Source organism: Nicotiana tomentosiformis, chromosome 2 (genome assembly GCF_000390325.3).
Source record: "Nicotiana tomentosiformis chromosome 2, ASM39032v3, whole genome shotgun sequence".
NCBI classification, from domain to species: Eukaryota; Viridiplantae; Streptophyta; class Magnoliopsida; order Solanales; family Solanaceae; genus Nicotiana; species Nicotiana tomentosiformis.
Genome location: NC_090813.1, coordinates 50,375,613 through 50,387,145, shown reverse-complemented (window position 1 = coordinate 50,387,145; position 11,533 = coordinate 50,375,613). Strand labels below are relative to the sequence as shown.

General features: G+C 36.2%; 1 protein-coding gene across 1 annotated transcript; it reads right to left on the bottom strand.

Moving 5' to 3' along the window:
* Nucleotides 1-1,401: 1,401 nt before the first annotated feature.
* On the bottom strand, nt 1,402-9,548 carry LOC104099782 (protein STRICTOSIDINE SYNTHASE-LIKE 6-like). The gene is made up of 4 exons (XM_009606885.4): nt 8,788-9,548; nt 2,165-2,475; nt 1,946-2,078; nt 1,402-1,864 (listed from the first exon to the last, which is right to left on the bottom strand). Exons 1-4 carry the CDS (start codon nt 9,223-9,225, stop codon nt 1,586-1,588), a joined length of 1,161 nt encoding a protein of 386 aa, XP_009605180.1. The 5' UTR covers nt 9,226-9,548; the 3' UTR covers nt 1,402-1,585.
* Between the last annotated feature and the right edge of the window lie 1,985 nt (nt 9,549-11,533).

Sequence of the window (11,533 nt, the reverse complement as noted above, 5' to 3'; positions counted from 1 at the left end):
TAGAACTAAACCCGCCAAAATAAACCTGTCTTGAACCTCGCTCTAATACCACTTGTTAGGACCGGAAAAAATCAGGTGTCATGCGGAAGCTAGTAAAGCAAACCTGGATCGACGATAAATCAGACAACAAAAGAGAAATATACCAAAAGAGACACAAACATTTAACGTGGTTCGGTCAATTAATCTATGTCTACGACGGAGATGAGCAATCCACTATATAAAAAGAGAGTACAAAATATCGAGAGAACAACCTCACGAAGAGGCAAACACAAATGACACACTAACACTTGTCTCGTAAAGTTCTCCCCTTAAACACGACTCTCAAACTTCATGTGGCTTCATTGTGGACGCTACTGAATGAGAAGGAAGGATCCTCAATTTATAGAAGTCCAAACCTTTTCCTACAAGAAAAAGGACTAGCCAAACATGGAAGAATTATAATTTTCTTATACAAAAAGAAAACTCAATTATGGTAAATATATTGTACTTTCTTTCAAGAAATAGGAAAATCAAATATGTTAAGAAAATCAGGACAATCTCTGACTCTTTGATCAAATTGTACAATACAATGCTTGGTCGGGGCTTTGCCATCTGAAGAGTATATTAGAGTAAAGCCTTGACTCTTGTTTCATTTTTTTTCTTTTCGAAATTCCAACATTAGTTGAAGCCTTAGATTATCTGTTAGTGATCTTGTTATCCTTCAAATAGTACATAATGAGGCTTTCTGCAGATGAAAGAGTTCAATTATGTTTAAACGTCCTGAGGCATTTAGTTTCCCATACTAGCAGCCACAGTGCTGTAAAAAGAAATAGGAAAAGGGAAAATATCACCTTGTCGTTTGGTTTATTCCTTGTTTATCTTCAGTTAAGCCAGGTCTTATTACAACATGTTTTCTCTCTATTCAACTAAGCTTTAAATTTTCTTGTACTATTGAGGTCACATCTAAATCTCATCTGCTGCCAAACTCAAATTTCAAGCAGGGCATGCAAAATAACACAAAGAAAAACATTAAAGAAAGAAAAAGAAATGTAAGGGAAAGGAAGGGACGTAGACAGAACCTGAGATTAATAAAGGAAAAATATTTTTCAAAAAAAGAAGAAAATGAAGCAGCATTGGCAATTGAGCAATTTAATGAAAGGAGGTCGAAGAGGGACTGCTAGTGTCATTGATAATGTATCTGATGGTGGTTTCTTCCCTTATAAATTGAGGGTATTCTTCCCTCATTTAGATCATCTAAGTCACAGAGAAATAAATTAAAGCAATAAAATTAGAAAATATGAGCAATAGATATGAGACGGTCCTGAGCAAAAGAAATGTTGTACTCCTGAAACAGTATATTTGTGTTTTATTGATCTTGTTCATGCAGCTTTTATCAGATATCTGAGGAAGTCAGATCAAGGATAAACTCCAAGAAATCTCATCAATTGTTATTAGCATAGAAAACTCATAAGCTAGTAAACATTCTATTAGAGTATGGAACTGAAAAACAACCTTTTACAACATGTCTTATGTAGTTTGTCTCTAGAGGATGACGACCCTAATTCTATTTGGTGGTTGCAGCCCCCCCAAAAAGAAAAACTGTGTTTTATGAAGTATGAACTGCAGGATTTTGTTTCAGATTGAGGCGAAGCATGTAAGGAGACTTTACAGAACCACAGTACAAATGTTCACCAATCTTTGTGGCGCTTGACACCATCGTCAAGTCCCGATCATAATAGTGTTCAACCGGATTTCCTTGTAAATCAACAGATATAACACCTCCATTTTTCTCTGCATGAGGTTGACCAATATACTTCACCATTATAGCCATTATCTTTCTGATGAATGGGTATCTTTGTGCCAAGTCCCATGAATATGTCTTCGCCTGTGAAGTAATTGTCAGCAAAAATGTACTGAATATGCTCTTGACAAACCCTAGCATATTCAATGTCATGAAAAAACTTACCGTAGCAAATGCAATCCAATAATGACCGTCACCATCATAACGAATGTTATCAGGATATCCAGGCAAATTCTCAACAAACACATCCACAGATCCTTTTCTTTCACCATTTATGTAGTATTTCTTGCATTTCCTCCTACAATTTATAACCATTGGAAATAGAAATAATTGAACAGAAGTCAAGGTGCCCGCTAAGGAAATAGTAAAGAACTGAAGACTTACAAAGGGGTTTCACAGATAATAACAAAATTTTGATCTGGAGAGACTGCAACACCATTAGCAAAATACAGGTCGCGCAGCAGCGTTTTGGTCTGTTTAGTTAATGGATCATAACTTAACAATCTGCCGTAGGGTCTGCCTTCAAGAAAATCATAAATATAGTCCTTGAAATTGTATTTGTAGGAAGCATCTGAGAAGTATATCATGCCATTCTCTGCAATGTCTACAGCATCTGCTAGTTTGAGTTTCAGACCTTCAGCTTCCTCAGTTAGCACTTTAATTTCACCCTCTGAAGTAACGTTGAGTAGTAAGCCCTGTCCCATTTAACATTCCCTCTAAATAATTATACGAGTTTATACTGATAAAAAACTGATCTTATGCTTCTTAGTACAATCTCCAATTCAATATTGATCCTTAAAAATAAAAGTTTTTATGAGTTTTCTTTACTTAGAACTTCAAAAGCAATTCAATATATACATGTATTTCCTCTTTTTAAATGCTGTCCCTATAATCCACAATTCGGAAATTTTACTTAACTAGACAATTTTAAATATAGATCTTTAATTTCTTTAGTTCTCAAACCATTCTTACCAATTTTTTGGTGTTTTGTTTTCCAATTTTTTTTTCTAAAATTTTATAGGTGATAGGAACATAGTACTAAGTTTTTTTTTTCCTTTCAAAATTTTAAATATCATAACATAATGCTCGCTCGATGGGTGCTTTAGTTCATTCACAAGGGTTAAAAATACTGTTTTCAAAACTCCACAGGCTAAGGGGTTAACTGAAATTTACTTATTTGAATAACTAAAATTAAGATCTCCATTCCAGAAAAACAAATGGGACCTCAGTATAATTACTCTAAAATTTATATTTTTCGTAGTAATTATAATCCCTCTGTTCCAATTTACGTGAAGGGATTCATGGTATGAGGGTCAAACCACTTAATTTTCTATGTAAATTCGAATATAAATTCTTGAAATAAAATTTAAATATTCTAAAACTAAAAGTCCTATAAGTAGCATTGCTAATGATTAAAAGTAATATTTTTCAAAAAAGGTTTGAGAAATTTACGACCAAAGAAAAACGGTCCGACTTTCCAAATAGTAATATCTTCTCATACAATAGGAAAGAGGGACCAAAACAAAATACCGCACATGCAACTAATTCTTATGGCTAAATTTTCATGACATTTGACATGACATAATATCCATTATAACAAATTTGTGGTTCATGACATTTGCCATGACATAATATCCATTATAACAAATTTGTGGATCATAACATTTGTCATGACATAATATCCATTATTAGGATAAGGATTTTTTGCTATAAATAGAGGAGTTTTTCCTCATTTGCAAACACACCAATTCAAGAGCTTTTCACTCTTGTCTTTCTTTCTCCTCATTTATTTCATTATAGAGTATTTTGTAAGAGAGTGAGTGTTGGGAAACACTTGTGTGAACCCTTTCTTTGGAGTGATCTTGTGAGATTATTCTCTTTGGGTATTTGGGATTAATTAGAGTATTTACTCTAATTTTGTACTCTGTTTTGTACTCTTGTTAATATAGTAAAATTGCTTCTCTCCGCTTGTGGACGTAGGTCACCTTGACCGAACTACGTTAAATTTGTGTCTTCTTTATCTTCTTTAATTGCCGTTATTATTAACTTCCATTGTCTTTGTTATTGTCATTATACCTTTGTTTGGCTAAATTTCGCACTACTCGGGTTCCCGATCCTAACAAATTGGTATCAGCGCCAGATCTAACCGGGTTAGTTTAAATAGCCAAAATGACTGTAACAAAGTCTTATGTTGAGAAATTTGACCGAAGTGCAAACTTCAGAATGTGGCAATTAAAGATGGAAGCTATCCTAATTCAGGATGGCTTAGATTTGGTACTGCAAGGAAAGGAGAAGATGCCGGATAAAATGACGGACGAGGAGTTTGCCGTCATAGACAAAAAAGTAAAAATAAGTATTATTTTAAATCTTTCAAATGAGGTTTTGCGTGAAGTTGCAGCAGAAAGCTCAGCCAAAGGCATATGGGAAAAGCTTAAAACATTATATATGAAAAGAACAGTAGAAAACAGGCTTTACCTAAAGCAAAAACTCTACACTTTTCGTATGGCTGAAGGTACCTCTATACTTACTCATCTTGATACTTTTGATTCTCTGCTTATGGATTTAAGTAACATAGATGCTGAAATCAAAGATGAGGATCAAGCTGTGTTATTGCTTGTTTCCTTACCCCCAGTCGTTTAAACATATAAGAGATACTATGCTTTATGGAAAAGATAATATCTCTTATAAAGATATCAAATCTATTTTGAAATCAAAAGAAAAAATAGATAGAGATATTACTGGAAAAACTAGTGGGAACCAAGGGGAAGGCTTATTCATAAGAGGTAGATCCAATAAGAAAGATACAAGTAGTGAAAAACCTAAATCAAGGTCAAAATCCAGATACAGAAATGTCATGTGCAAATATTGTCATAAGAAAGGTCACATTATTTCGGAATGCTTTAAATTGAAAAACAAAGAAAAGCATACAGAAAAGAAAAATGAGCACAAAAATACTGACACTGCCGAAGCAAGTGTAGCTGCTGATGAGGGAACTATTTTTTTAGCAACTAATAATAGTTTTAAATCTAACAATGAGTGAATTTTAGATTCGGGTTGTTCTTATCATATGTGTCCCAGCCGGAATTTATTTATCACATATGAATCTATTGGAGATGGAGTTGTCTTGATGGGCAACAATGCTGCCTGCAAAGTTATTGAAAAAGGTACAGTCCGAATCAAAATGCACGATGGTATGGTGAGAACTCTCACCGATATTAGACATGTTCCTGACTTGAAGAAAAATCTCATCTCTTTGGGCACTCTAGAATCTCTTGGGTACAAGTACACAGGTGAAAGTGGAGTTCTGAAAATTTCTCATGGTGCTCTTGTGATCATGAAAGCACGCAGATCTGGTACGTTGTATACTCTTTTGGGATCTACTGTTACAGGTGCTGGTGCAGTTTCAATATCAAATAAATCAGATTCTGACATCACCAAATTGTGGCATATGTGATTGGGGCATATGAGTGAAAAAAATCTTTCCATCCTCAGCAAAAAAGATCTCTTATGTGGCCAAAGTACCGAAAATATGGAGTTCTGTGAACATTGTGTGTTCGGGAAACAGAAAAGAGTCAACTTCAAATCTCCAGCGATTCATAGAATAAAAGGTACTTTGGATTACATTCATTCAGATCTTTGGGGTCCTTCACGTACCTCATCAAAAGGTGGTGCCAGGTATATGTTAACTTTCATTGATGATTATTCAAGAAAAGTTTGGGTTTATTTCCTGAAAAATAAAAGTGATGTTTTCTTAAATTTCAAACAATGGAAAATTTTGATTGAGAAGCAAACAGGAAAACAGGTTAAGCGGCTTAGAACAGATAATGGCTTGGAATTTTGTAATGATGAATTCAACGAATTTTGCAAAAATGAAGGAATTGCTCGACATCGTACTGTGAGAATGACACCTCAGCAAAATGGTGTGGCAGAAAGGATGAATAGAACTCTTTTGGAAAGGGCTCGTTTCATGATTTCAAATGCTGGGTTGACAAACGCCTTTTGGGCAGAAGCTATCTCTACAGCTTGTTATATTGTCAACCGAGCTCCTTCTGCACCTTTGAACTTTAAGACTCCAGAGAAAATGTGGTCAGGTATTCCTGCTAATTATTCTGATTTAAAGATATTTGGTTGCCCTGCATACATGCATGTAAATGGTGGAAAATTAGAGCCAAGGGCTAAAAAGTGCATTTTCCTTGGGTATGCATCTAGGATGAAAGGATACCGACTATGGTATCCTGATCCCATGGCACCAAAATCTATAATTAGCAGAGATGTAACCTTTGATGAATCCTCTATGTTACATTCTAGAAAAGAGTCTTCTAGTTCTTGTGATACAGATAAAGGAAAGTGTACACAGAACCCGGTGGAGATTGAGGTTGGCATTCCTTTTGAGCCAAGCTCATCAAATTTGGAGCAAAATACAGTTGAAACTCCTGAAGTTGAGACAGAAGCTAAAATTCCTGAAGTTGAGACAGAAGCTAAAATTCCTGAAGAGGAGTATTCTATAGCCAAAAATAGACCAAGAAGAGAAGGTAAACAACCATTAAAGTTTGGAGATTATGTTGCATTTGCTTTTTCAGTTGCACAGAAAACTGAAGAAATTGGAGAACCATCAAAATATTCAGAAGCAGTTTCTGGTGCTGACTCAGCCAAGTGGCTGATTGCAATGAATGAAGAAATTGAGTCTCTCCATAAGAATGGTACTTGGTCTCTTGTGAAGCTGCCATCAGAAAAAAGAATTGTTGGTTGCAAATGGGTCTTAAAGAAAAAAGATGGCATTCCAGGAGTTGAAGATGCGAGGTATAAGGCACGATTAGTTGCAAAGGGCTATAGTCAGATACAAGGAGTTGATTTTAATGATATTTTCTCACCTGTTGTTAAACATAGCTCTATTCGTATCTTGCTTGCCTTCGTTGCCATGTATAATTTGGAATTAGAACAACTTAATGTTAAGACAACTTTCTTACATGGCGAACTTGAGGAACAAATATACATGCATCAACCCGAAGGATTTGAAATTGAAGGAAAAGAAGATCATGTTTGCTTGTTGAAGAAATCCTTGTACGGATTAAAGCAGTCTCCAAGACAATGGTATAAAAGGTTTGATTCCTTTATGTTGGGTCATGGTTATTCGAAGAGCATGTATGATAGTTGTGTTTACTTCTGGAAGTTAAATGATGGTTCATTTGTGTACCTATTATTATATGTTGATGACATGTTCATTGCTGCTAAGGATTTAATAGAAATTCACAATTTTAAAAGTCAACTGAAAAGTGAATTTGAGATGAAAGATTTGGGAGCAGCTAAGAAAATCTTTGGCATGGAGATCAAAAGAGAAAGTCTGACCCAGAAGAAGTACTTGGAGAATGTTTTGGAGAGGCTTGGCATGAAAGATGCTAAACGAGTTAGTACCGCTCTTGCTACTCATTTTAAGTTATCAGCTGCTCAGTTCCCGCAGTCAGAGGAAGAAGAGAAGTACATGGCACAGGTTCCTTATTCCAGCGCAGTCGGCAGTATTATGTATGCAATGGTTTGTACACGTCCAGACATTTCACAAGCAATGAGCGTGGTAAGACGGTATATGGCTTGCCCTGGTAAAGTACATTGGCATGCTGTGAAATGGATTCTCAGATACTTGCGAGGTACTTCAAACATATGTTTGGAGTTTGGGAGAAATACTAACACCTTGGTTGGTTTTGTAGACTCAGATTAAGCAGGTGATCTTGACAAAAGAAGATCACTGACAGGCTATGTATTTTACATCAGTAGTTGCGCTATTAGTTGGAAAGCTACATTACAACATGTAATAGCTTTATCTACTACCGAAGCAGAATATATGGCAGTGACCGAGGCGATCAAAGAAGCTTTATGGTTGAAGGGTCTATATGCGGAACTCAGTTTACACCAAGGTGGTATTACCATTTTCTGTAATAGTCAAAGTGCCATTCACTTGACTAATGATCAAATGTATCATGAGAGGACAAAGCACATTAATATAAAGTATCATTTCATCCGAGAAACCATTGCTGAAAGAAAAGTCTATGTTCAGAAGATCAACACTAGAGACAATCTTGCTGACATGTTCACAAAACCTCTTCCAGTATCCAAGTTCAAGCTTTGCCTGAACTTGATTTGCATTTATGAAGAATGATTTTACCTATTGGGGTTTTTGCGAAGAAAGTGGAGCAAATTTACTATATGTAAGCCGAAATTAGGCCAAGGTGGAGATTTGTAATATGGCCAAATTTTCATGACATTCGCCATGACATAATATCCATTATAACAAATTTGTGGTTCATGACATTTGCCATGACATAATATCCATTATAACAAATTTGTGGATCATAACATTTGCCATGACATAATATCCATTATTAGGCCAAGGATTTCTTGCTATAAATAGAGGAGTTTCTCCTCATTTGAAAACACACCAATTCAAGAGTTTTTCACTCTTGTCTTTCTTTCTCCTCATTTATTTTATTATAGAGTATTTTGTAAGAGAGTGAGTGTTGGGAAACACTTGTGTGGACCCTTTCTTTGGAGTGATCTTGTGAGGTTATTCTCTTGGGGTATTTGGGATTAATTAGAGTATTTACTCTAATTTTGTACTCTCTTTTGTACTCTTGTTGGTATAGTGAAATTGCTTCTCTCCGCTTGTGGACGTAGGTCACCTTGACCGAACCACATTAAATTTGTGTCTTCTTTATCTTCTTTAATTGCCGTTATTATCAACTTCCATTGTCTTTGTTATTGTCATTATACCATTGTTTGGCTAAATTTCGCACTACCCGAGTTCTCGATCTTAATAGATTCCATTATTTACGATACTTACAAGTAGGTACGTAATTTTCCAATTTTGGGCCAACGATTTAGCGCTACACTGTGGTCCAGGTGACTCAATTGATTTTTCTACGAGTAGTAATACAGCTAAGCATCTCAATAACTCCAAAAAATTACGTGTAAAATATACCAAAAGAAAGGAAGATGACAACAAGTCAACAACTAACCTTGTCAGCATCGACTACGATAACTTCACCATAATGTCCTAGTGCAACTCCAAGTGGTCTACCGCCGGTGAAAACCCAGTTCTCCACCCTCGAATCCCCTACTGATTCGTTAACTGTCACTCGTTTAACCCACCCATCAACACAGCCAGTGTATATAACTCCCGAATTTAGATCGTAAGCTACGTCTTCCGGTGACAACAGCCGGTCAACTCCGATCTTTTCTGCGCTACGGAGCATTTGATTGTTGCGCTTTGGCACGATCATGGGCGGGTAGCTAGAGAGCACATGGATCGGATAAGAAGCCGGGTCGAAGGACTCGAGTTGGTAGAGAACTACTCCCAGAATAACTGGTATTAATACTGAGATGAAAAGAGGGATAGGCCAAGAACCGGAAACAGTTCTTGTAGAAGAAGAAGAAGTTGGGCTTGAGTTGGGCATGGCTAGTATGACTGCAAGTTGATAGCAGGTTTGCTCAGTTATGCAAGCAGAATAGGATTAACATTCAGAAACTAAAAACATACAATTTATCAGCAAAAGAGAAGGGATCTGAGAGTATTAGTTGACTCTTCCTCGTTGTTGGCACAATTAGCTTTCTAATACCAATAGTATACTTCATTTGTTTCGGTCTGTGGCGTATTGTTTAAACAATGACATGAGATTTCTGTGGCAATAACAATATGTTATTAAAAATAAAACAAAAAATTTATAGTCTTCAAATATAAAAATATATCCTTTTTTTGGTTTAATAAGAAAATACTAACACATATAATGCGAAGGATGGATTAATAAATAATAACTATTCTAAGATGTTGACAAGTTCTTACTGGACTTTACCATATAGGTCTGTTTCGAAGTTCACACGGCACCTATTGTAACTCTTCGCAAAGCTATTTGCTGATCAACTTGTAAAGTTAAAAATTTATACAATCTAAATTACAGAACTCGAAAAGTGATAAATATACCTAATTTATGTATGAACCAGACTTCCGTTTATTAAATTTTTTGAAATTAAATGTACAGTTTTATAAGCTACAAAGAGTGTGTAAAGTACAGGTTTTTCAATTAAAAATTAAACAATTAATTGACACTATAAATGATAATAGTGTCATATAATATTGAAAAATATTACTTGAAGAGTCAAATTTTATATCTATATTATATTAAAATGAGGGTAGTATGTATTGTGGTTAAGCCAAGTGGCACGCTAAAAAGAAGTCACTTGGCAAATTTAGGACAACATTAATAGTTAGGAATTATAAATGGAACATAATTAATGGAATCAGTTGAATGAAATAGATGTTAAACATAATTTAAATAGATCCTAGACAAATCTAATCTATATATCTATATCTATACCTATCTATATATTGATCCACTCATAGATTTTCTTCTATATTAGCTAGAAATATGGAGGTAAAGAATTAAGTAAAAAACAAAAATAAAAAATTTAGAAAGACATAAATTGAGATAACCTATGACTATTTATACTTTGGAGTAAGTTAAAATATAAAATAAATGTAACGACTCGACCAATCGTTTTGAGCTCTAGTGCGTCGTTCGCGGTTTGAGGCTGTGAGTAGTTTAACTTCATGTTTTATGACTTGTACGCGTAGTCGGAATTTAATTTCGGGAAGTTCGAAGTTGATTCGGATGGGAAATTCTCAACTTGGAAGCTTTAAGTTGAAAAAGTTGACCAAGGTTTAATTTTTGAGTAAACAATATCGGAATCAGGATTTGAAGGTTCCAATAGGTTCGTATGATGATTTCGGACTTGGGCGTGTGTTCGGGGAGAGTATCGGGTGGTCCGGGAGCATTTCGACGCTTATTATGGAAATTTGGCATTTTGAAAATTTTAGAATTTTATCAGTTTGCTTTGAAGTGTATTTTGATGTTATCGATATCCGTTTGAGGTTCCGAACCTTGGAATAGATTTTTATTATGATTTATGACTTGTGCGTAAAGTTTGGCGTCATTCCAGAATGTTTAAGCGTAATTCGAACGCGTTCGTCGAAGTTTAAATGTTTGAAAGTAGAAAGAAGGTTTCAATTGTTAGTTCGTAGTTTTGATGATGTTTGGTGTGATTTGAGGCCTCGAGCGGGTTCATGTTATGTTTTGGGACTGGTTGATGTGATTGGATGGGGTTCCGGGCCCTCGGGTGTGATTTGAATTGGTTTCGGACAATTTTCCTTGTTTTACAATTGTTGGTGTTGGTGTCTGATTTTGTTCTTCGCGAACACGAAGGGGCTCACATGTTTGCGAAGAAGGAATTTTGGGCTGCTGGATTTTTGCTCATCGCGAACGCGACACAGAGGTCGCGAATGCGGAGAAGGGCTGTGGAAACCTACGCGAACGCGACATGGAGGTCGCGAACGCAGAGAAGGGCTATGGAAACCTACGCGAACGCGACATGGAGGTCGCGAACGCGGAGTAGGCTGGATGGCTACGAGGAAGAAGGCCATCGCGAACGCGGAGTAGGCTGGATGGCTGCGAGGAAGAAGGCCGTCGCGAACGCGAGGGGTGAAGCGTGAACGCGTAGGGCAGGAACAACTGGGATCGCGAACGCGGACGGGTGGTCGCGAACACGATGAAGGCGGGCCTGGGCAGAATTGTTTTAAAAGCGGAATTTTTGCCCATTTCTCTCATTCCTCTCTTGCTTGGGCGATTTTGGGGCGATTTGGAGGAGTCATTTTCATCATCAATCTTGAGGTAAGATTTCTATATATTGTGAGTTAAACACATGGTTTAT